General features: G+C 38.4%; 1 protein-coding gene across 3 annotated transcripts in view; it reads left to right on the top strand.

The window, feature by feature from the left end:
• Ankrd28 (ankyrin repeat domain 28) overlaps positions 1-27,061 on the top strand; it is a 153,333-nt gene that overhangs the window by 69,817 nt on the left and 56,455 nt on the right. For 2 of the 3 annotated variants that reach the window (XM_036176708.1, XM_036176707.1), the window contains exons 3-4: positions 11,584-11,662; positions 20,869-20,939. In XM_036176708.1, the coding sequence (XP_036032601.1) occupies positions 11,584-11,662; positions 20,869-20,939 (150 nt within the window). The remainder of the gene's footprint in view (positions 1-11,583; positions 11,663-20,868; positions 20,940-27,061) is intronic. The other variant, XM_036176710.1, reaches the window with a different exon arrangement.

Below are 27,061 nucleotides of genomic sequence, written 5' to 3'. Positions count from 1 at the left end.
TTTTCTGACAACTTTTTTTGAACTCAAAAGGCTTTCCCAGAAGAATAAAACAAGCCAATAGGTATGCTTTGTGTTTTGGAAGGGGGTTTCAGTGCTAAGGATTGAACATAAAATCTGGCATGTGAGAGGAAGAGCTATATCCCCAGCCCTCTTATTTACCTTTTTTTTTTTTTAATTTTTAATTTTATTTTATTCATGAGGGTTTTGCCTGCATATATGTCTTGTGAACTATGCAGGCAAGGGCAAAAGAGGGTGTTGGATCCCTTGGAACTAAAGTTAAAGTTGTGAGTACTATGTGGGTACTGAGAACCAAACCCTGGTCCTCCAAGATGAGTAGCAAATGCTCTTAACCACTGAGATCTCTCCAGCCTTCTTAAGACTTTGAAACTTGCCAGCCAGTGGTGGTGCAGGCCTTAATCCCAGCACTCAGGAGGTGGAAGCAGGCAGATTCCTGTGAATTTGTGGCTAGCCTGGTCTACAGAGTGAGTTCCAGGACAGCCAGAGCTACACAGAAAAACCCTGGGGCGGGGGAGTGGGGTGACAGGATGACAACATAAGCTTTGAAACATGTTCTCACTGAGTTTCCTAGACAAGCCTTGAATTTTCAATATTCCTGCCTTGGCCTTCTGAGTATTTGGGATTACAGGTCTGGCTTTAGCTACTGGTCTTAACTTGGATATCCCTTTTCAGAGCCTACATCTTTTGCTAGTACTAATACACCTACCCCCTTAGTTTAAATGGACCTTAATTAATATTTTGTAAAAATGATTACTGGTGTCCAGTTTTTTTCTCCTCTTGTTGTTCTGAATGTTAATACCTCAAAATTACAGAATGATGAAATTTTCATTTTGGGGGACTAGAGAGGTGACTCAGTAGTTACAAGTATGTATTGTTCTTGCAGAAGACCCAAGTTTGTTTGTGATTCACAACTACCTATAACTCCAGTTCCAGGGGATCCAGCACCCTCTCTGGCCTCTGTGGACACTTACATACGTGTATACATGCACACAGAAATGCATACACACACACACACACACACAAATCTTACTTTAAAAATATTAGACTTTATTTTTTTTAACTTCTGCTCATAATTTAGTCTTTCATATTTTGAATCCTATAGATCATATAACATACAGTATATTATTACTTGGGTCTGAATTTTCTCTCTCTCTCTCTCTTCCTCCCCCCCCCTCCCTCTCTTTTTCATTTTTCTTTTTTTCAAGACAGGGTTTATGTGTGTAGCCCTGGCTGTTCTGGAAGTCACTGTATAGGTCAGGCTGGCTTCAACTCAAGAGATCTGCCTGCCTCTTCCTCTTGAGTGCTGGGATTAAAGGCATGCACCATCACTTCCCTGGTCTGAGTTCTTTTCTACAGTAGGTTTATTTTAAAATTTTACCTGGTTCCAGTGAGTTAACAACACAGTTTATACATCCTGCTATTGTTAGGTTATTTTCAGTTTTTGTGTGCTATGAACAATGAAGTTTATTTTAAACATGTCTCTGGTATACATGGTATACATAAGCTTGTGTTTCTATAGGGTATACATGTGGCCTATAGACTGTGTACATAGCACTTTATAGTGTATATTGTTAATTCATGTTCTCATAAGTGCTGTTAGTGTATATCTTTAGACCACATTCTTGTTTTTTTAGTAGAATCTGATATTATAAAGTGTTTGACTTCTTTCCCATTTATTGGCACATAACACCTAAAACCCTTGAACTTTTAAGTGTGATAGTGTCTTTTTTATGTTAGTCAGATGACTAAGTCTAGGAGCCCCCAAATAGCTTCAGGATGGGATTCAATCACCTGAAAGACCAAGGCATTATTAACGGTCTTTCATATCCACCTTGTAGCTTCTGGAGAATAAAGACTGAAGATTGGTGTGATCACCAGTGATCACACATGGGAGTTCCTGAAGGAATGGCATATACACAGGAAGATAGGAGGTCATGAGAACTCTTAATTTATAGTCAGAAGCACAGAAAATACAACATGGAACTTGTGACTAGTGTACTGTGTCATTTAATACTACCTCCCAAGTAGGGAGTGTTAGGACTGAATTTGAATTAAAGGTCATCCAAACAAGTCCACAGCAGGACTGATTGCTTGTTTCCTGATGGTAATAGGAAACCTAAATATGTGACACATTGGTCACAGACATAGGACAAACTATGTTTGTTTGTTCCTATATCCTTAATAAAAAGACAAGTAGCCCAATTAAAAAAAACAAACAGGCAAAGGATGAATAGATCGCCAAAGAAAGTGCATGATGGTTGATAAGCACATGAAGACATGTGGAACATGATTAGCCATCAGGAAAACGTTAATAAGTGCTACTCGATTCTCACTGGGATGAAGTTGTGTTTTTTAGTTTGGGTTGGGTTTTTTTGCGTTTGTTTATTTTTTAAGTCAGAGTCTCACTGTGTCACCCTAGCTGCCTGGAACTCACTATGGTAGATTAAGAACACCTTGAACTCATAGAGATCTGTTTCCTGAGTGTTGGGATTAAAGGCATGTGTCACAGTGCTGGGTCTGATGGAGATAATTAAAAAGACAGACAGTAACAAATGATGCCAAGAATTTCCAGATAGTAGAGCCCTTGATCACTCTGCTAAGAAGTCACTGTAGAAGACAGAATAGTAGTTCAACTCTAAATATCAGTTGCCATATTAACTAGTTGTTTCATTCCTAAGGCTATACCTCCTAAAAATTAAAAAAACAAGTCTCCATGAAGATTTTCTTTCTTTCTTTCTTTCTTTTCTTTTTTTTTTTTTTATTGTTGTTGTTGTTGTGTTGTTTTGTTTTTCAAGACAGAGCGTTTTTCTGTGTATCCTTGGCTGTCCTAGAACTAGCTCTGTAGATCAGGCTGGCCTCAAACTCACAGAGATCCTCCTGCCTGTGCCTCCCAATTGCTGGGATTAAAGGCATGCACCATCACCACTTGGCAAGATTTTTCTATGTAGAAATAAATGTTCATGGCAGTGTTACTGGTAATAGACAAAAAAAAAAAAAAAAAAAAAAAAAAAAGTAAAGAAAAGAAAGAAAGAAAGCAATTCAAATTTCCATCAACTGAGTAAATAAAAAATGTTGTATATCCATACAGTGGAATGTTATTCATCAATAAAATGGAATACTAATAATTCTATGGTATAAACAAACCATGAAGACATGTAAGCAAAGCAGGCAAACCCATAGAGATGCAGTATTTATTTTGGTAGGACTAGGGAGAATGGAAGTAAGGAGGATGGTTTAAGTCTGTGGTTCTCAACCTTCCTAATGCTGTGACCCTGTAATGCAGTTCCTTGTGTTGTAGTTGTAGGTAAACAGCAAAAACTCTGGGTTTGGTGTCCTGGGTTCCGGCACCAAAATGTTAGTCAGTTGATGGTTGAAACTGCAAGGAGACAGTTCAGCCCTAGAGGGCGAGGTATCCGGGACACCTCGAGCTACTCAGAACAAGAGCTCTGCCCTGAAGGTGTCCCTGACACCTAAAGCCGTTTAGCACAGCTATGATGGCTGGGACTGCAAAGAAACAGCCCAACCTTGGAAAAGAAGGTTCCTGACTTCTTGGGAGAGTAAGGCCTGGAATTGCTTCAGCAAGGAAGGGTATCCTGACTCTTCAGAAAAGTCAGGATATGCCTGGTGTGATGGGGGATGGTCTCCCTGCAGGACACAGCAATCTTGCTCCTTTCCTGGAGAGCCACAGGCTCTGCCTCAGTGTTACCAGCTCTTTCTCGCTCAGTCCACTATGGGACTATGGGACGTCCTAGCAAGGCTCTTCTGCTCAGCTCCCCCTTGCTCAGTCCACTAAGGGACGTCCCAGCAAGGCTCTTCTGCTCACCAGTCAATGAAGGTCTTCACCCAATACTCTTTTGAGAAAGAGGTTTATTTGGGAAGGAGGAGTCCAGGAGAGTAGCTGTCTCTACCAGGGTGGAGAGAATAGCTCACAACTGACCGGGCAGGGCAGTTTATATAGGATGTCTAGGGGGCGGAGTAAACTGTGATTGGTTAGTTTATTTTCTGCCCAGGGATTGGCCAGTTTTGTGGGCAAGGGGCAGAGATGGCCCTGATTTCAGTGCCAAACTGTGTTTCTTTCGCTGGCCTTTCTTGGCTTTTTGACACTACCTCTAAGGCCAAGGCACATTTCTTTCACTGACTCTGATTCTAGGGGCCAAGAGTGTTATTTTGGTACTAGTTTCAGAGTCAGGGCATATTTCCTGGGTTCTGGGTTTGGGGATAAAGTGTTCATTTCTCTGGCACAGGTCCCAAACACAGGTTGTGTTTCTTTCCCTGGTTCTGGGCCCTAGAGCCAGGATTCTGCTGTCCTGCTCTGTGATTGGTTGATTTCACAAGTCAGTTGGACAGGGGCAGAGCTGGCTCTGATCTGAGCTAAACTGTGTTTCTCTCACTGGCTTTCTCTGAGCTATCCTTCCCTGACATGTGACCCTTGTGAGGATTGTGGCCCACAGGTTGAGAACTGCTGGTTAAAGAGAAAGAACCTTCTCTGGCATGATGAGATGTCCCAAGGTCGATTGTGAAGATACATATATAACTGAGAGTACCACTCAGCACTGGATTGTACATTCAGTATGTTTGCAAATAGCATTTCAATAAAGCTGTTTTAAAAAAGAAAACTTACCAAACTTTTTAATCCACAAATTAATGCAAAAGATAGGGCTGCCTCTACAAACTAATGTATGCTTCCTATTACAGCATTTATTTCTTTTTTAAAAATGAATGTATGCGTGCATTTGTAGAGGACAGAGAGCAACTTTGGGAACCATCCTTAGGAATATCATCCTCCTTTGAGACAGCTTCCTTCATTAGCCAGGGGACCACTAATTAGGCTAGACTGACTGGCCAAGAAGCTTCAGGGTTCCTCTTTCTCCACCTCCCCAACACTGGGATTACTCACACACATGCCACCATGAGATCAGACTTACTCATGCTTACAAAGTAAGCACTTTACCAACTAACTGAGACAAGTTCCCGGCCCTATTTGAGATCTGTCCCTCGTCATGTTTATATCTTTTGGGAGATTCACTTTTAGATCCAGGAACTAAAAGGTAGTACTCAACTATAATAGCTCTTATTGCAAGACTTCTGTAACAAATATTTCTTTATAATCCCAAACCCTGAAGTATAGAAAAGATGGACATTTGCTAGGTATGGTGGCATGTGCCTGTAATCCTAGCACTTGGGAGTTAGAGACCGGATAATTGTGAGTTCAAAACCATGCTGGACTACATTAGAAGTTCCATGTCAGGCTAGGTTACAGACCAAGATTCTGTCTTAGAAAAGGAAAGGAAACCTTTACATTTATGACGAATATAGATGAGTGGATCCCGATTGATTTATAGATTAAAACATTGAGCTTCAGTCCAGTGTCATAGCTTTTGCCTGTAACTAACAGCACTTGAGAGTAGGGCCAGGAGGATTGTACACAAACTTGAGAACAGCCTGGACTTGAGTGAGAACCTGTCTCAAAACCAAAATTTACAGGAAAAATGGCCTTTCATTGACTGCTGGGTTACACACTGAAGAGTCCTGCTAACATTTTTTAATTTAATATTGCATAATAAAGTTGAATGAATCACTTAATTATACAGACATGTCTCATTTTATTGAACTTTGCGAATTCGTTGCTTGTTAGACATTAAAATAATTCGACAACTCTAAATTGAACAAGTCAGTCAATAGTGTTTTTAGTAGCTCAAGTGATCATTGGCATTCTTTTTTTTGTATGTGGAGCTGAGGATCGAACCCAGGGCCTTGCACTTGGTAGGCAAGCGCTCTACCACTGAGCTAAATCCCCAACCCCTTATTGGCATTCTTAAGCTATAAAGTATTTTTATTTAAGGTTATATCTTTTAAGAAATGAAGTTTCTGCACACTTAATAGGCTATAGTAAAGTGTTAAAATGAGATTGCTGCTGCTTTTGTTATTGTTTTATTTTTTGAGACTGGGTCCCTCTGTGTAGCCCTGGATGTCCTGGAACTCACTGTATAGACTAGCCTAACTTTTAATGACTTTGTTTGGCATGTACACACACAGCAAGCCTCTTAAGTCTCTTGCCCATTTTTCTTTTGAGTTTTCTCTTGGATTTGCAGCAGCTTTTCATATTCTGAATGGGCCCCCTTTGAACTGTAGGTGTTATAAATTCTATTCTTGTATTCCAAGTTGCCTTAATTCTTTGTAGTATCATTGAACATGAGGTATTAATTTTAACTTAGTTCAGGTTTTCATTTGTCTTGTTAAAGAAGTCATCCCATCCCCCACGTGTGTTGCACCACAGAAACCATTTACTTGTTTGAAACAGGATTTCATTGTTCTAGAGCTCACCAATTAGACTAGTGTGGCTGGCTAGTGAGTCCCTGTTATCTTCTGTCTTTGCTTCCCAGATGCTGAGATTGCAAGAACTTGCCACTGTGCCTCTGTCTTTTAGAAATCTGTATATGTTGAGAAAGGAGCAGTATACACTTGGAAATTGCTTGGTTGGCACATGGAAATCAGTACAACCTTGAGTGTGAGCCCTTGAGAGAGAGCTTTGCACCTTTTCATTGAGGCAGGATCTATCATTGACAGGCTAAACAATTCCCCAGGAACCTTCTTGTCTGCATCCCTCAACACTTAAATTACAAGCACATGCCATAACTTCTTTGTTTAATGTGTGGATGGGGGTGTACATTAGTGCAGGTACTTACCTGCACATGGGAGGTTGTCAGTCCTTGGGATTTCAACCTTTTGTTTGAGATAAGGTCTCTGATTGGCCTGAATCTTGCAGATTACCTACACATGGGAGGCTGTCAGTCTTCAGGGGCTTTCCACCTTTTGTTTGAGATAATCTCTGATTGGCCTGAATCTTGTCATATAGGCCAGGCTACCTAGTCAAAGAACCAGGAATCTGCCTGTCTCTGCCTCCCATCTCACCATCGCTGGAATTTGAATTACAGGCATGGTCTACTGCACATTTTATGTGTGTTCTGGAGCCGAATGAACAGTCTCCCTAACCCATAAAGTGTATATGTATATGCTCACATTGATAACATTTGAAATGGGATATCATTTCTGTCTCAAGTTTTTTTCTTTAATACAAAGGTTTTAGCTATTATTTCATTAAATGTATTTCCTGTCTTTCCCACTATATTTTCTTTTGGGTTGTTTGTTTGAGACAGAGTTGTCATGTAGTAAAGATGTTTTTTCCTGATCTTCCTGCCTCTCTGTATCCTTCAAGTGCTAGTACTATAGGCATGCACCAACAACTCAGCTTCTTTTCCTTCTTGAACTCCCATAATGCAATGTTTATTCCCCTGTGACCTATAGCACCCCCCATCTACCCATCTCTCCCTCTCAATTTAAATTGTAAGCACAATATTTGATTGTGTAGATGTCCAACTCATAATCTGATTTTCTGATATGTTGAAAGTATGATCATTGCTAAGCATTTCAATGTAACAAAATATTCACCAGGAATTTTTTTTTAATTAAGCTGAAGGTCTTTCATTAATAATGTATGACTCAATAATGTGAATATTTTTCTTGGACTATACTCACAGTGCATTATCTGTACCTTCCATTTTGAGTTTCTTTAAGTGGTATGAGAAATTAAGCCCTTAACTGAACATCTTAAGCCAAGCTTGATGGTACTTGCCTATAATCTTGTCACCATGGCGGCAGAGGCAGGATGATCTTGAGTTTGAGCCTCCATGGATTACATGAGAGTTGTAGGCCAGCCTGTGGTACTAGGGTAAAGCTAGTCTTGGAGTAAACTCCTGTGATTTTTACTTTCTCCCTTTACTAAGGCACAGAGCCTAGTTCTTTAGTTGTCTGACCCTTTCAGTTCTCTAGCACTTTTTAAATGTTTTTAAAACTTTCCTTTATTAAATTTTAAAAATAATATTTGGCCTGTTGATCATAGAAATACTTAGTCCTTCATTCCTGATTTGTCAGTTTAAATGCTATTTAAATAAACCACATATACATAAATTCCAAACACATTTTACCCTTGGTAAACACAGATTCCATTGTATGATCAAGAGTGTATGGATTTGTTAGTGGAAGATTATATGAGTCAGAGTACCTCATATGCAAAAAATAATTATTCATTTTATCCAGGAAACCGAGAATATTGGTTAATCATCTGAGTTAGTTAAATAGAGGTTGATGAAGAGCTTCTTGTCTCATTATTTAAGTAACCATTTAGGGGGCATCCAGTTTGTTTTCAGCATTTTGTTTCACACAGTGATTCAGTTAAACTATCATTTATTCTAAAGACAGATTGGAATTTCTTCATTTTAAAAAAGGAGTAATTTTAAAAGCCATACTTTGCTAAAGGGAATTTTAGCTATTTATTGCCTAATTTTCACTGTTTAACTTACTAAAAAGATAAGATCTGTATTTTTTCTTTAGTTTTTAATTAATTCCCTGCTTTTATTTTGATTTACATAGAGGAATATTATGTTCATATGAGTCATTAATAGCTTCATAGTATTCCAAGCATTGAGTCATAGAATTCCAGGCATCTCTTAGACACAGATGGTTCACTTTCTGTGTCATTGTGCTTTCTGTCCTGTTTATTCATTGCAATAGAGATGTTTTTCTGTTTAACTAGGTCTATCACATCTTTATATTAGGAGAATTTGTTTGGTTAATGAGTAGCACCAGAATGTCTAAATTAGTATTCAACTTTCAGTAAATCTTTCTCTTTCAATGTTTGCTAGATATTCTGTGTTAGCTTTTTAACAGTTGTTTGGTGCATGATTTCTCTCAATCTATTCCGTATCCTGGTATGAAAATTGAAATAAAAAACCTGATGCAATTCTAACTCTAGTCATAGAGCTAAGGACTCTTAGCTTACTAATTTATTTGTCATTTATAACACTAAATTAATCTCCCATGTAGTATTTTTATATGGTATTGCTAAGCCACCCCCCACACCCATTCTTAGCTGTTCTTTCTCAAAGTAATTTAGAGATTCTCAAACTAGAAAATTATTACAAAGTCAATTAAATTTGTTATCTTTTAAAATGTTGAGGCTGAGGAGATAGCTCAGTGGGTAAAGTACTGGCTGGGCAGGTGTGAGGACAAGAGTTCGAATACCCACATAAAAGCTGGATGTGGTGATCTATGCTTGTAATACCAGCACCAGGAAGGCATAGATTCCTGGAAATCACTGGCCAACCAGACTAGCCTAATCATCATCAAGTCCCATGTCCCAGTAGTTAATCCTGTCTGAACAAAATGGACAGCTCTTGAGAAATGATTCCTGAGGTTGACATCATCTGGCCTCTACATGCACACATACACACCCATGTATCCACACATACAACCCCCTCCCCCAGTAAAAAAGCTGTGAAGACTGGGGATTAATCTACTTTATACAAGCTTATTTTTCCAAGTAGTCTAGAGGTCAGTGTTCCAAGATGGTGACTTAGTTCTTATGAAATCATCACAATCTTGTTTGACAGTCTGCTGTGATACTGGCCTTACATCTATATGTTCAAAGCTGGCTTGGTTTTACATCTGCCTTTTAGTCTGGGAAGTGGGAAAACACTCTAGCTGTAAGCTAGTTTTTTGTTTGTTTTCATTTGTTTTGTCTTTTTAGACAAGATCTTGCGATGTAGCTTAACTTGATCTGGAACTCCACAATGTAGCTCATGGTAGAGTTGAACTATATTTCTCTCTCAGCCTCCCAAATGCTGCTATTAGGCAAGCTTAGTCACCCAGCTTGACAGTTACCTTTTAAAATGAAGGTGATCTGAAAGTTCTGTGAGTTGATTTCATTCCTTTATTATTGGTCCACACTAATTATAAGTAACATAACTAGGTAATCTAGAGATATAATCTCTCATCATACAGTAAATGACAAGTTACAGCTTGCTACTTCTTTTTTTTCCACCCCCAAGACAGGGTGTTTTGTTAGTAGTTGTGAAGAGACACCATGAACATGGCAACTCTTGTAAAGGAAAACATTTAATTGGGTGGCTTAGCTTTAGTCCATTATCATTATAGTGGAACATGGCAGCATGGAGGCAGACATGGTTCTGGATAAGATCTACATCTTGATCCAAAGGCAACAGGAAGTGAACTGCAACTGAGTGTGACTTGAGCATATACGAGACCTCAAACCCCACCCCCACAATGACATACTTCCTCCAACAAGGTCATACCTATTGCAACAAAGCCACACCTCCTAATAGTGCCACACCCTATGAGCTTACAGGGGCCAATTACATTCAAACTACCCACACAGTTTTCTCTGTGTAGCCCTGGCTGTCCTGGAACTCACTCTGTAGATCAGGCTGGCCTCAAACTCCCAGAGATCTGCCTGCCTCTGCCTTCTGAGTGCTGGGATTAAAGGCGTACACCACCAACGCCCGGCACAACTTGCTTTGTATAGACAGCAAGTAGAACATGGTGGAAAAGAACTTAATCTATTACAAAAACCCTCATTAACAATACTAAATGTAAATCTCAAAATAATTACCTCTAAATAATTATTTCTAAAATATAGCCATGTCAGTGATAGTCCAACATAATTTTATATGTGCTTTGTTAATTAAAAGTCTCTTAATGTGACATTATGTTGTACCTTGCTTCATCAATTGGAGGACACTTCTTTTGAAGGAAGAGAATTTTAAAGCTCTACATTAAATGTAGCTTCCCTTTCTGGAGGAAGATTTGGGAAAAAAAAGATGTGCTTTTTATATTAAAACAAACATGTATGTATTTGAGTGTGAAAGTAAAAACCAATAGAAACATTAAGACTAACTTTAGTTTTGTGTTAAAGGATAATTCTAACATTTGATGAGTAAATTACCTGATATTTTTAAGTTTGTATTTAATGTGTTAAGCTGTCAATTCTAAATTATTTTAAAATTGTGGAACTGTATTGGCAAAAGAAAAGTAGTATGTATAAAGTATTTGCTCAAGCCAGGCATAGTGGTGTACTCCTTTAATCCCAGCATTTGGGAAGCAGAGGCAGGCAGATACCTGTGAGTTTGAGGCCAGCCTGGTCTACATAGTGAGACCTTGTCTTGAAAAATATATATGTATATATATACACAGTTTCCTCATCTATATTTTTAATTTTTATTTATTCTTTGATGGACTTTATAAAGATTGAATATCCTTTATCTAAAATTATTGAGACCAGAGTATGATTTTTAAAAATATTTGGGGAATATATATGGGATGGTTGTTTTGAGGATGAGATTCAAGTTTAATCAACTGTCATCTCACATATGCCTTATACACATCAGCTGAAGATAAGTGTGTATAATATCTTTAAGAATTTTACATGTGAAACAAAATTTCTTCAAAGTTAACTTTCCATTTGTGGTGTCACATTAGTCCTCAAAACCTTTTGTTTTGTTGCAGATTTTCAAAGGAGGACCGAACCATTCAACTCAAGCTGTGGTTTTAAAGCCAGCTAGCTACATTTGTAAAGGCTCTTTCTCATCTTAGCAATTGAAACATTCTGTATCTTGTTGTTGAGACTTGCAGAGTAGAGTTGTGAAAATAATAATTTGGTGGTTAATAATGTTTTCATTTCATTTAAAGTGCTATTTCATCTTTTCACAGGATAATGAGAAGAGAACTCCTTTACATGCTGCTGCCTATCTTGGAGATGCAGAAATCATTGAACTGCTTATTTTATCTGGTATGACAACTCCTGTGATGAGTTCATGTTGTTTGGTTTTGTCATAATTAGCCTGACTGCCTACTAAATATATAACCTGTTTCTTCATATTGGTTTCATAAGCTGAAACCAAATTATTCACTCTACAATTTCTGATCATATAACCTGTTATATAGGTGCTTAAAGTGCTTTAAGAAGTAGAACTAAGGTTGCTCCTTACAAACTTTATACTCTGATAAATACAAGTAATCTTACAGTTTGTTTAAAAAAAGGGGGGTGGCTACTATGAAAAAATGAAATAAGTTAGTACTGAAATGGAGTAATATCATTCATTTGATATTTTAATTCAGACTTGAAGAGCTGAGAAAAGAAATTTTGTTATGTAGTCTCTTTAAAAATTCCTCATTAAGGTTGTAGAGATGGCTCAGCAGTTATGAGCACTGACTGTGCTCTTCCAGAGGAACCAGGTTCAATTCCCAGCACCCACATGGCAGCTTACAACTGTCTGTAACTCCAGTTCCAGGGTATCCAGCACCCTCATACAGACATACATGAAGGCAAAACACCAATGTACATAAAATAAAAATAATAAATTATAATATACACAGTTTCAAATAATACCTCATTAAATTTTTGCCATTATTCATGTATTTAAAATTTTTAAATCTGGCTCTTATAACAAATCTACAGTTATATAAAATTAAATATGGGGTGGTACAGACCTATCTAATATTGTTAGTTTCTTTATGAATTATTTTATCTGTTTACTAATTGGTTCTCAGCTAAAACTTACTGAAGTTAAGAACAAGAAGTTCAAGAAAAAAAGCATCCTGTTTCCTCTTAACTAAGGCATCTTTTTAATAGAATATGTTGATGAGTCAAAGCTTAGTACATGGAATTTTTGTCACAAAATTGTTGAAAAACCTTTTTTTATGTTAAAAAAATAGCTGTGCTAAGGGCTGGAGAGATGACTCTCTGAGCAAAGTGCTTGTCATCAAGACCTGAATTCAGATCCTCCGGACCCAGCCACTTGAGACCAGGCATGATAGCAGTTTCCAATCCCAGTGTGTCTGTGGGAGATGGAAGGCAGAGACAGGAGAATCTCTAAAAGCTGAATGTGTGGTGGTGAACAGCAAAGATAACCCTGTTTCAACTGCAGTTGGAAGGAAAGTACCAGCACCTGAGGTTATCTTGTGACTTCCATACACAGCATACATGAAAAGATAAAATAAAAAAGTGGCTGTGTAAGAAGTAGCACAGGTCTGTTTATTTTGATGTCTAGGACTTTTGATAACTCTACTGCTGTGGGTTGTTTTTTTTTATTTTTTTATTTATTTATTCATTTATTTATTTATTTATTTATTTATTTATTTGTGAGACAGGGTTTCACTGGCTTCTGACTATCTCATAATGCAAATAAATCCATTTAGTCTAACTTCAAAACTCTCCATAGTCTTTTGCAGAATCAACACTGTTTCAAGGCAAGCTGTAACCCCCTGTAAAATAAAAAAACAAATACATACTTCAACATTCAGTGATACAAGATACATATTACCATTCCAAAAGAGAGAAATAGAGGTATAATGTGGAAACAGTAGACCAAAGCAAGACCAAAACCCAGCTGGGCAAACTCCAAATTCTGTAGCTTCTTGTCTGATGTCAAAGTGCTTAGATGGATGGCACTGTCTTTTCAGCTTTACTACCTAGATTACCCACCACCACCACCTTGGAGTCTCCAATTCTGATATCTTGAGGTTTCCAACACAACCCACATTTTACTTTCCAAAGCTTCAGACAATGACCTTTTCAGGCCTTCATGCAGGGACACCCACCCACCCTCACCCCACTCCCCACCCCCGCCACATACCTAACCTCAAGGACTCTTAAACTGCAGAGGAAGTTTAAGAATCATGACTCTAAAGCCAGCACCATGTAGGTGACTCTGCCAAGTAGAGCTGCAAACATGGACTGAATTCTGCCCCAACACCTTTAACCACATCAGCAGCACCTATTGTTTTTGTTGCTTTTTAGGAGCAGAAATTTTTTTTCACAGATTGGAAACTTAGTTGTCTGGGGTCTTGTCTTAAGGGCACCCTTCCCTTCATTCCACTGCAGATTTGGCTTCTCCTTAATAGTGTGAATCTATGTAACATTTAGCTTGCCAGTGTCTTTTTGTTTTGTTTTGTTTTGTTTTGTTTTGCTTTTCGAGACAGGGTTTCTCTGTGTAGCTTTGAGCCTGTCCTGGGTCTCGCTCTGTAGACCAGGCTGGCCTCGAACTCACAAAGATCTGCCTGCCTCTGCCTCCCGCGTGCTGGGATTAAAGGTGTGCGCACCACCGCCCAGCGCCAGTGTCTTTTTTTTCTTTCCAAACTGTACATTTTGTATTTTTTCTATCCCATTTGCTTCTTTTCATTGTAGGTCTACATATTAATGATTGCTAATAACCATGCAACAACGCCAATATTAGGCTATCTTGAAATTTCCAACAAAGAAATCAGTCTATTACTTTTAAATTTAGCCTTAGGAAAGTTCTTAGGACAAGGTCAAAAAAGCAGTCATATTATTTGCCAAAATATCAGGAATGGTCTTTAGCCCAGTTGCTGATATTGTTCCATCTGAAATCTCTTGAGCTGGGTCTCTACTTTTCCCGTAATTCAAAGCACTGCTGTCTTCCAAGCTCCTTCTAAGATGTCCCACTAAGCTCCCATCAAGCTTCGCTAAGTGTTCAACCATTTTCCAAGTTTAAAGTTCCATATTCCTTTAAAAAGCAGCATGGTCAAGTCTGTCACAGCAATAGCTCACTCCTTGGTACCAGTTTCTTTATTAGTTACTTTTTTATTTCTGTGCTAAAACACCATGACCAAGACAACTTGCAAAAGGAAGGATTCCTTTTGGGCTTACAGTTGGAGAGGGTTAGGGTTCATAATGATGGGGGCAATGGGGAGCTGAGAGCTGAGGGCTCACATCTTAAACCACAAACAGGAAGCAGAGTAACCTGGGAATGGTATGTCACCTTTGAAACCTCAAAGCCTCCCCCCAGTGATGCACTTTGTCCACCAAGGCAGCATCTAAACCTCTAACAGGACTACCAACTAGGGACCAAGTGTACCAATTCAAATGCCCAAGGCTTTTGGGAAACATCTCATTCAAACCACCATGGCTAGTAGTAACTATTTCCTCATTGACGGTGGTGTTTCTTTATATTATTTTTGATGAATTGTTTTAAGATTGAACTTTATAAAATTTGTAGTCAAATTAATTGGAAAGTAAATATTTCTGCATGATGCAGCTCCAAGATTTGTAAGTAAATAGTGTTTTTGACATTGTACATATAGCCAAGCTTTCTTAGAAGCTGAGATCCACTGGAACTAATAATTGTTTTAGCAGGAGTAAAATAATAGCAGTAAGCAATAATTACTTAATGTATCTTTTTTTTTTTTTTTTTTAACCAGAACTGAGGACTGAACTCAGGGCCTTGTGCTTGCTAGGCAAGCACTCTACCACTGAGCTAAATCCCCAACCCCTTAATGTATCTCTTTAATACTATACTAAAATTAGTCTTTTCTTTTACCCTAAGCTGTACGAAAGAATTACAAAGCAAGAAAACTAAGACAGCTAACTTTTATTAGCAGTGTGACTTACAACTGAAGCTTGTACTATTGTAGCTGAAAAGCTAGAGGCAGAATTCAGACTCACATTCTGTTCAATTCACATTACCTCTGCCATAATCTGAATCTCTCTTTTCCCCTGTTCCTATCCTTCTTCATTACCATTATTGCTTCACATAGAGTAGAATTTGCATACACATTATTTTTTTATTGTAGAGTGTCTGTCCAAAAGACTAAATTTTATCATCACTTAAAAATCGATTATTTTGTTTGGAAGCTATTAATTTAATGCTTCCATTCAAATCATCTTAGCTGACTAAGTTGACTGCTGAATTGTTACACTGCCAGCATATGGAAGGCATTACTCAAAAATTCATTTCATTGTCTTCTTAGAAAAGTGATTCTTAATACAGAACAAGAATCTGCTATTTCTGCCTTTAAGAATTAGACCTAAGCCAGGCGGTGGTGGCACACCTTTAATCTCAGCACTGAGGAGGCAGAGGCAGGCAGATCTGTGAGTTCGAGGCCAGCCTGGTCTACAAATTGAGTTCCAGGACAGGCACAAAACTACACAGAGAAACCCTGTCTCAAAAAACAACAACAACAACAGCAGCAGAAATAGACCTAAAGTATGAATAATCCCTTGAAAGCTTACAACCCATGTGTATTAATTAGCCAGGGCTGTCATTGAAAAAAAAAAGTGCCATCAAACAGGTAGCTTAAACAGTGGAGACTCACCTCACAGTTCTCGTCAGAAGCCTGACATTAAGGCGTGAGCAGGACTGCTTCTTTTGTGAAAACAAAGGCTCTGTTGTGTACCTCTTTCCTTGGCCTTCTCCCTCTGCTTTCAGTCTGTCTGTATGTGTCTGCATGTCCTGTTCATTTAAAAAATATTTTTATTCTCTGAGAACTATGTATTGGGGCCTGGAGAATGGTCTAGCAGTTAAAATAGCCATCAGTACCATCTTCTTCAAACTGCTTTCTTTTTTGCCTTCACATTGTTTGCAATAATTAATTTCTCCTGCCAAAACAAACATCTACCAGTAACCTAGGAGTAGCAGTGGAGATAGGATTCCTAGTGTATAGGTTCTGTTTGAATAACCAGGACATAGTGAAGAGGTTCATCTTTTCTTAGTGACTTTGCATCTTTATAGCTCATAGATTTTTATCTTTTGTCTTGTGTAGAGCATGTGATGATACTGCTACAGGCTGTTAGAGGTTTGTTTGTTTTTTATTCTCTCCACAAAGAGAGTTTATGTTTTAAGGAAATATAATGCTCTTCTTCCTCTCCTCCTGCTCCTTTTTATTTTCCTTTCTTTCTTCCTCATCTTCCCTGCTAACCTTTCTGATTAGTATTCTATACTCTTGGGGTTTTTGTTTTTGTTTTTTGTTTGGTTTTTTTTTTGTTTGTTTTTGTTTTTTTTTTGTTGTTGTTTTTGTTTTTTGTTTTTTGAGGCAGGGTTTTTCTGTAGCTTTGTGCCTTTCCTGGAACTCACTCTGTAGACCAGGCTGGCATCGAACTCACAGAGATCTGCCTGATTCTGCCTCCTGAATGCTGGGATTAAAGGCTACCACTGACCGAGTAGTATTATATACTCTTGACTAGCTGTTGGATCACATAACTACTCTGGCTGTATCTTTTGCATTACTAGATTGGCTTGTTGTCTAATATATGTATTAATGTATAGCTAATCCTAAGAGAGTTCTTGTAGAACATAACTCTGTTGTCTTCAGAGAGTTTACTAACAGAGGCTCTAGCAATCTGACACATCAAAAATGTGCTGCTTTGCTTGTGGCTCTTAGATCATTATTATTGATACTGTTATTATTTCTTTTTATAGGAATACAGCCAACTACTATTCTTGAAAATATGCATTACTATATCATGTTTGTTAATACACAGATCACGTATAAATCAATGCATGTGTGTAAGAGAGAGGACTTTTTCATTGGTGCCCACAGAGTTTTTCATAAATTGGCCTTTGCATACAAGAAATTAAAACATTTGATTAATGCTTTTATTTTTATTTTTATTTTTTAACATTTTTTATTGATTATTTGGGAATTTTACATAATGTACCCTGATCACTCTACTTCCCAGTCCTCCCAGGTCTGTCTCCCCCACCACCACCTTGTCCACGCCCTGCAAAAAAAAAAAGTCCAATTTATGTTATCTATATAGTCACTGGAGCTGGTCAAACTCCCTAGAACAACCCCTTAAAGAAAAGTGAGTCTTTGCCCATCCGCACCCCCACCATCAGCCATCTATTGTGGAAAGCTACACTTTAGTACTTCATGCTACGCAGAACATACACTCACCACAATTTTTAAAAGTTCTCTTCCATGGCTTCCTGTCTAGGTTATTACTTTTGGGGGCTGGGGGTGGGGGGGGGCGCTGTTGGATTAGTGCTTTTCAAAGGGGCCCAGGATGTAACAAAAGATAGCCATCTTCTTAAAAAAAAAAAAAAAGTTTAAAATCCCATCATTGAACAAGCCTTATATTTTTTTAGTGTTTGTCACAAATAGCAGTGTGATATCCTCAGTTAATTTTTAATGGATTCTTTATTGTAGTTGCTTGTTTCAATAAATTAATTTTGATTGTTAAGCTTGAAGAAGGAAAAAGGTTGTCAGAATGAACAGGGAGTTTTCTTCTGACTTTGATCTCCTTAGTGTACCTATAATTAGATTGTTTCCACGTTGTTATGTATCTCATAATGCATGTCCAAAAGAAAGACTTAAAAAAGAAAAAAAATTATCTAATTCCTGGTTCATTTCCTATTGTTTGTGTTTGAAGCCAAATTCTGGGAAAATTTCATAATCATCCTTTAATTTCTTCCTGAATATGTTTTATTTTTTGAATAGGCATACAAAGATTATTCTGTACATAAATAGAAAATAACATGAGCTCTAATAATAGAGAATAGCAATGAAGTAGCTCTTTTCCCCCAACTTTCGGTGTGCCTGCCCAGTATTCGGTGTACCCCATAACCAACCACTTAGGCACCTACTCTTGTAATAGCTTGTTTTCCTCTAGAGTTTCACTATTTGTATTAAGCAAATATAAATATAGACTTACCTCTTCCTATTTCTAATTAAAGGTAAAAGATATTTCCAGTTACTGCTTTTTTTGACTTTTTACTTCTCAAAGCTGTATTAGCACATGGAGTACCTTGTTTTTTGTGACAACCACATTCTGTTTTCTTGTCGTTACTTTAATGCTGACTTGTTGAAGACATTTATGAAATCTCATCTTTTTGTACTTTCTCTTCTAGTTGTCTGTGTATATCTTCAGGCCTATATCTCTACTATGTGTGTCAGCATTTGTGGACATGAGTATTTATGCAGGAAGAGCCCCAGAGATAATAGGGAACGATGGAACTCCTCAGCAGTCAGATGAGAGAGTGACAGACCCTATTGTCCTTTATGAACTAGGACTTGAGCCTTCCAAAGAAATGAAAATTTCAAATATCTTTACCTAGATTCAAAACAGAGTCTGACTTTGCTGTGGCTGGGTTGTGTCTAGTCTGAGGTGTGCTTTGTTATCAAGCACTTCTGTACCATCACAAGATCCTGAGTTCGATCCCTAGCATTACAAACTGTTTTAGAAATGTAGACACTACTCCCTTTGATTAGGTCGTTAATTTTGGCTTCACTCCATCCTTCTCTCAGCATTCTTGAAAGCTCCCATTCATTGGCTCTTGGTTGTGTCATTGTCATCACTGTTGATGCCTAAAGAACTCAATTTTTTCTTTAATTAAAAAAAAAAAAATGGGGAGGGGGCGCTGGAGAGATGGCTCAGCGGTTAAGAGCACTGGCTGCTCTTCCAGAGGTCCTGAGTTCAATTCCCAGCAACCACATGGTGACTCACAACATCTGTAATGAGATCTGGTGCCCTCTTCTGTATACATAATAAATAAATAAATCTTTTTTAAAAATTTGTATTCATTTTACATACCAACCACAGCTACCCCTCTCATCCTGCCTCCCACTCCCCCCTCCAGCCCCTTCCCCCCCAACCCACGCCTCCTCTAACAGGGTAAGTTCTCCCATGAGGGAAGACAGCTAAGCCTGGTAAATTCAGCTGAGGCAGGAATTAGCCCCTCCCTGCTTTATCAGTGGTGAGCAAAGAGTTCCACCATAGGTAATGGGATCCAGAAAGCCGGCTCATGCACCAGGGATAGATCCTATCCTACTGCCAGGAGCCCCTCAAACAGACCCAGCTACACAACTTTCTCCCCTATGCAGAGGGTCTAGTCTAGTCCCATGCAGGTTCCACAGCTGTCAGTCTACTCTCTTTTTTTTTTTTTTTTTTTTGAGACAGGGTTTCTCTGTGTAGCTTTGCACCTTTCCTGGAACTCACTTTGGAGACCAGGCTGGCCTCCAACTCAGAGATCCTCCTGCCTCTGCCTCCTGAGAGCGGGGATTACAGGTGTGCACCACCACTGCCCGGCCTACTCTCAAATTTTAATACATTTGTTTTCTGCATGTTTTATAATCTCTTGTGTTTAGGACTTTAAATCTACCATCAATGTATGTACTGGGTTTGCTGTCTGGTAATCTTTATACCAAGGTATTATGAAATGTGTTTTATAGATGAAGAAACTTAGAGGGGTCACCCAGCTGCATTAGGGCTTTGACATAGTCACTGCACTTGATTATCCGTCCCCTGGACCCTCACACTTAAAAACACAAAAGCAATGTAAGCATTGGGAAGTGTGAATTCTAGCAATACTTGACTCTGATTTGTGTACATAGGTATAAAACTGCAGAAATTTGTTAAGGATTATTTTTTTGATCATCTAGGAAATGAGGAATCGGGGTTTGTGGCATAAATGTAGAGTGATGTATAGGAGAAAACCTGTGGCCAGCTGAGTAGCCAGAGTAATTTCTTTTCTGCTCACAGCATACTACTACTATAAGCCTCTTGTATTTGGTTCATTTTTTAAAAACTTTATAATGTAATATTTTTATCTTGTTGGATGTATTTATATTTTGTTGGTACTTTTGTCTGTTGACTTAAATTTTTTTTAATTACACATACTTGATTTTTTAAAAATCCTTCTTTAAACTTTAGGTATAACCAAGAAAGACATGTATATTGTTTTGTTTCTTCTTTGTTTTCCTACATTTATAAACATTGGATCTATTTTTTATAATAACCTTATAATATCAGTCTGTTTATAGTTAGACCTGTACAACTATCTTTGTGTTACTTTATGACATAATTATGACATTCATTAGTATGGAAATGCAATGAATATTTTAAATTAATAAACAATTCATCTTGGAATAAAATTGTGTACATTTCTTTTAAGTATTTGAGGTTAACACATACTTTAAAGTAGGATTTGATTTTATCTTGAATATGCTCTGTATAAAGGTGGCTTTTCTAGCCAAATTATAAAATGGTGTTTATTTTATTTTTAATAAAAATAACTGATTCCTTTTTTGATAATTAAATCAACTTAAAAGAATGATTTTGTTTTATAACTTAAGGGTCATTTATTGGCAGAAAATATACAAGTAATTTTTCAATTGTTATCCAATTGGGACTACATCTAACTTTTATTAAAAATAATTCGTATAAAATATTTCAATTATTTTTTCTTCTTGTTACAGGAGCTAGAGTTAATGCCAAAGACAGCAAATGGTTGACACCTTTACACAGAGCAGTTGCATCTTGTAGTGAGGTATGACATTTCTCTTAGTCAATGTATATAAAGAATCACTAAGTAAACCTGCATGAGTCCAGCTTAAAACTGCATTTTTAATAGAAGAAAAAAAAACTACTAAAATGTCTAGGCTGGTCATTTTACTTTAGAATTTGTACAAACTAAGTTAATTGTTGCGTTTCTCCTTTTGTATGTAAGGCTCTTAGAGTCTGGAGTAAACAAGAGTAGAAACCCTGTATCTATCCCTCCAAGAGAAAGAAAGTTTTTTTTTTAAATTTATTTGTTTTAACTTTTTATTGGTGTTTTGTCTGTATGCATGTATGTCTGTGTGAGGGTGTTGGATCCCCTAGAACTGGAGTTATAGACAGTTGTGAGCTGCCATGTGGATCCTGGAATTGAACCCAGGTACTCTGGAAGAGTAGTTAGATGAGCCAACTCTCCAGCCTGAGAAAGTGTTTTTCTAACACATAATCCTCTTTAAGTCTTTTCTTTACTGGTTCATAATACCCTGTCGCAAGGTTCTGCTGAATATAATTTCATCAGTATATAATATTAATTTGAAGAATTTATTTGAATATTGAAGTTAATTTTAGGAATATAACTTTTAAGAGAGAGAGAGAGAGAGAGAGAGAGTGAGTGTGTGTGTGTGTGTGTGTGTGTGTGTGTGTGTGTATTCATGCTCTCGTGTGTTTGGGCACACCTGTGTATGTATGTAAGTGTGCTTGCATTTGTATGCACATGCATGTGGAGGCCCAAAGTTGAGGCCAAACATATCAGATGTTTTTCTTGGTCACTACACATTTTATTCATTGAAATGGAGTCTCTTTCTGAACTCAGAGCTCGCCAACTTTGGCTAGCCTAGCTAGCCAGCTTGACCTGGGTATTTCCTGTTTCTGCCTCCAAAGTGCTGGGATTATAGGTAGTTGCCACACGTACCTGGCTTTTTTTTTTTTTTTTTTTAAAACAATGCTTCTAGGGATCCATACCTCGGTCCACACACACTTGTATTTTATCAAACACTGTGCCGTTTCTCCAGCCCTTAATGCCCATTTCAGTTTGAAAAGTGTCTTAATGTAATATGAGGTATCTCCCATGGATAAAAGACTCTTTCCTTTTTATAATTCTATATACTGTTTGTGCATTAAGATAACTGACATTTTTAGAAACTATTCTTAATGTTTTTTGCTATCTTCTAGACCTTATAACACCTTTATGAGAACAGATATTTGAAGGCAGCTGTTTAGTGACCGAGAACCTGGACCTTTTTCTATCATTTTACTGCTTCATTAAAGTACATGAGATACTGAACTTGCCCTTTCATGTCTCTTTTATTCAGTTTTCTGTATCCCCAGGAGGGAGCTACAGTTAGGATTTATATACTGTCATTTTCCCTGTAGAATTTTGAATCAAGCAATATGTACTATTTTGTTTTGATTTCTGCAATATAACCTTTTTAAGATTTGTTGATGCTGCCAATGTTAATAATGAGTTTCCCTTTATTGCTGAGTAATATTATACAGTGTGCCTTTGCACTTTCTTATTGAAAGATATTTGCATATTTGATTTTATGACTGTTCAAAAGAAACTGATATGAGCATTTGTCCTTATTGGGTTTATTTTGTTTGTTCAACTTGACACAGCTTGTCATCTGAAATGAGCAAATTTTTTTTCTCTTTTTTTCTTTTGAGACAGGCTGTTACTCTGTAGTGTAGACTGATGTCAAACTCCCGATCTTCCTGCCTCATCCTCCCAAGTGCCAGCATTGTAGATGTGTATTGCCTTACCCAGCTTGGTCTGCTGTGTGCTGGGGTGGGGAGTGTTTTGCTTGCATGTATATCCATGTACCATATACGTGATTTGTGCCCATGGGTACAAATATATCCAGTACCAGTTCTCCTGGCACTGGAGTTATAGATTATTGTAAGCTGCTGTGGGTCCTATAAATTGAACCCAAAGCCTGTTCAAGAGCAGCCAGCACTCTGAACTGCTCAACCATCTCTCCAGCCCCAGAAGAAGGAATCTTTATTGAGAAAATGGTGTCATTAAGATTTTGGCCTGTAGGCAAGTCTATGGGGGTGTTATCTTGATTAATGGTTGGTGTAGTAGGAGGGCTCAACCCACTGTGGGTGGTACATCCCAGGGTAGGTGGTCCTGGGTTATATAAGAAAGCACACTGAAAAAGTTAGGAAGAGCACACTAGTAAGTAGCACTCCTCCATGGTTTCTGCTTACCTGTCCCAGGTTCCAGCCTTTAATTCCTGCTCTGACTTCCTTTCATGATAAGCTTTAAGATAAAACAAACCCTTTCCTCACTAAGTTCCTTTTTGGTCATGGTGCTTTATCACAGCAATAGAAACCCTAACTAACTAAGGCAGCATTCTTGAAGAGGTCTGTTTATTTTCTCTAACTGGAATGGAATTGTGGGGCCTTTGTCTATCTTTGATACACTGCCTGACATGCTCAACAAGCTAGTAGATTACTGAGCACCTCCTCAGTTTTTTGTGGTTTGTTTTTTTGTTTTTGCCGACCCTATTAAGTACTAATGCTGTTTCCTATATTTCAGACAGTTCTGATGGTTCTTTATTTCAAAGACCAAAGTTGTGCTTATGTCATTTAGTCATCCTTGAACCCTTGTAACCTTATAGCTATTCACACTTTAATGCTCTCCATTCTAGTGGCCTGCAAGAATATATTATAGAGATTCAGTTGTATATTAAAGCTATACCTAGAAAATTCAAGGCATTTTTCTAGAGGAAGACATTTATCAAGGAATATTTGGTGTTAGTTTTTAATATATCAGCTGTCTTCTGCTATGAAATTCTTGTGTGCCCATATACTACTAGGCCATTGGCGAACAGTGTAGCTTCTCAGACTTAACTGCTGTTCCACTTGGTAACTAATACCCCTGCAGGACCTAGGAGACAGGAGGCTGTAGATGCCTAACTTTGTTTCTTGTGCAAATGAAGCTTAGACCATCTCTTGCCTTCGGGCCTAGTAGCACCACAGAGCTATTGACTCGGGACAATAGGGCTTTTTTTATAACCAGGTGTAGTAAGACTGGGGCAGATTTTCTGGTCAGAGCAGAGTCCTGTCACTGGGAAAGAAAACAGGCAGAGCAGCATGGCCAGAAGAGAGAACAAGGAAAATTTCTATAGATGCTAAGGGAGAGGCCAGAGAGAAGAGGAGAGGAGAGGGCAGAGTTTCTCAGGACCAGAGTAAGGAGCAAGGAAGGAAAGATGGAGGATGAAGGAACAGAGGATGAAGATGAGTTTGAAAGCATAGGAGTTTACTAAAACTATGAGGACAGGAAAAGTGAGCACAGAGAGGATCTGAATGTGAGGACGGAGCTGAAGCTGCATAGATAGGATTTTGTCATAGAGGAATAAATGGACTAAGACCATGGTGTATGTTGTGCCCTGGGCACGAGACACCCGAAGAGACCACCAGAGACTCAAACTCACCGAAATGCAAAAGCAAGGTTTATTTCAGTTCAAGCTGCACAGGGACCTTGAGTACCCCGACACAGCAGAGGCTAGAGGAGGTGCCCGCCCCTCTGCAAGCTCAGTTTTTAAAGGCAAAAATCATAAACTTACATCATTTAGGGGTGCAAGTACAGGTACAGTTCTGATTGGCTCGAGTTTTAGGGGCTTTTCAGAACTTCTGTTTTATCTTACTTTGTAGTTTTAACCGATTGTTTGTCAAACTTTATAGATTACCTCCAGCATTGGGGCATTCTGAGGTTAATCAATTGTTACCAGATAGTCCTTCAAACATCCTGATTTTGTACTTTGACCATCTCCAGTATTGTGGTATTCTATGGTTAATCAGTTGCTACCACATGGCTCTTCAAGCATCCTGACTTTGTCCTGGGACTTACGTCAGCAGCTCTGAGAATTTTGAAACTCGGGCCTGTTTCAAGCTGGGGTGAGGGGCTTGCTTGAAATGGGGGTGCTTTGGCTCTTCAGTGTATATAGATTCTTTTCCCTCAGATAACTCCATGCCAGATGTAGTTTCTTCCCCAGGACTCTGGGAGGAATCTTCTCAGGGCAGGTCCCTAGGAAAATTCTGTTACTCCATGTGAATTAGTTAGTTATATCTTATAGCAATTTTGAAAAGAATGGTGGTCAGTTAGTATCCTCTTTCTCCTAGGTAAGAGCACCGAGGGGCAGTTTTACAAAACTTGAATAGTATGTTTTGTAAGTGATAGAATTAAGGTTTTTATATGTGCCCAGGAGTGAGAGCTGAGTAATATAGTAGTTCTATTTTTAATTTTTTAAGGAACCTCCAAGCTGATATCCATAATGGCAGTATTAATTTTTACCTCCAACAGTGAATATGGGTTCCTCTTTCTCCATATCCTTCCCGACTGACAAGCAGAGCCAGTGAGCTGTGAGCTTGACCAGCATCTGCTGGGAGGTTCTTCAGCTATGTTACACCTGGAGTGTGGCACTGTTGGAAGTTCCAGAAAGTCCTTAAGAGCATTGGCCAGGGGCTAGTTCTGACAGGTGGGCCTGTGTAAACTCATCAACTGTGCAAGAAATTTGAAGGTGAAATTTGACTCATAAACCAGAGTCACACAGTGACCAGTCTCAAAGTCCCTTTGCAGATGGGGATCAGCACAGTGGCTTGAAGTGCCCTGTCTCAGGGGTAAGATCCAGGGCCACCTCCAATTTTTGTACTGTTCCAGTTGGCATTAGCTTTGCACTATCAAGGCTCACAGCTTAGGGTTGGTTCATTAACACATTAGAGAGCCTGCCTCCCTTAGGCTTGGCTTCTATCTGAGCTGCCTTATGACTGACTCTTTAACACAGCTTGCACATGTGACATTTCAGAATCACATAGGATAGTTTTACACAAGATGGTTTTAGTCATGTTCCCAGCACTGTCAGATTTATTTATTTTGATTTATTTATTTGGATTTTATGTGTTTGAGTGTTTTGCCTGCAGAGGCCAGATGAGAGCCTTAGTCTGTAGCATGAAATCTAATTGTTAATATAATAAAAAACCCAGAACCAGATATTGGGGTGAAACTGAATGATCAGAGAAGCAGAACAAGCCACAGCGAACCTCACCTCACCAATTCCTCAGCTTGATCCTGTCTCCTCAGACCGAAAGCCTCTGAGTCCTCACCCAAAAGGATCTCAGCTGAACTGCTTTATTGGTTTCCTAGATCTGGAGTTAGAGATGAATGTAAGCTGCCATGTGGGTGCTCAGATCCAAACCGAGGTTTCCTGCAAGAGCAGCAAATACTCTTTAACCTCTGAGCCATCTGTCCAGTCCCTGCTGTTAGTTTCTTGATAATGAGTTGGGGTAAGAGTAGTTTTAATTTGTGTTTCCCTGATGGTTAGAGATACTTTTTAAAATCAGTTACTGGCCATCTGTGCAAGACAAATCTTAAAAGGTATTATTAATCAAAACCCAGAGCCACGCATCCTAAGTCAGAAGCTTATTTTTTGGTAAAAGTGGGGGGACTTGTAGGGCCCTGGCCCCCATTTTGGGTAACTGCTGCCTTGCTTGCTGACCTTGACTTTGATATCCTTCCTATGCTAATTCTCTGCGAGATTCCACCCTCCTGAATTTTTAAGGGAAGCTCCTTGTCTGTGTATCCAGCATATTAGGCATAAACAGCTTAGATACAAGATTGTAAAACATCAGAAGCGAACTTCTGCCCTCCTGGGTTCCCATTGTGCTGTAAGCCTGTATTTAAGACCTCCCTCCTTCAATAAACGGCATTTCAGCATTCAAAAAAAAAAGGAAAGAAAGAAATTGAAGACAGCGATGTTCTAAAGGAAGTTGTGATGGTTTCATGGGCCTATGAGGATGCTGGACTAAAGTATATCAAATTGTGCAAACAGGAAAATTGTATACTATGTGAATTATCTGTCAATAAAGATCATATATATGTGTATATATATATATAAAACCATATATATGGTTATATATATGTATATATATAACCATATATATAAACAAACCAGAGCCAGATATTGGATATTGGAGTAAAAACTGAGAGATCAGAGAAGGAGAAAGAAGCCAGCCACATTCTTAACCCTAGAAAATCCTCAGCATAAAAAGAGAGCTACTTCCTATATACTCACAACTATAAACCCTTTCTGTGCCCTACCATCTTACTTCCTCTCT

The sequence above is a fragment of the Onychomys torridus genome, unplaced genomic scaffold (assembly GCF_903995425.1).
Source record: "Onychomys torridus unplaced genomic scaffold, mOncTor1.1, whole genome shotgun sequence".
In the NCBI taxonomy this organism is placed as follows: domain Eukaryota; kingdom Metazoa; phylum Chordata; class Mammalia; order Rodentia; family Cricetidae; genus Onychomys; species Onychomys torridus.
The sequence above is the reverse complement of the archived record's forward strand: the minus strand, read 5'-3'. Positions and strand labels throughout refer to the sequence as shown.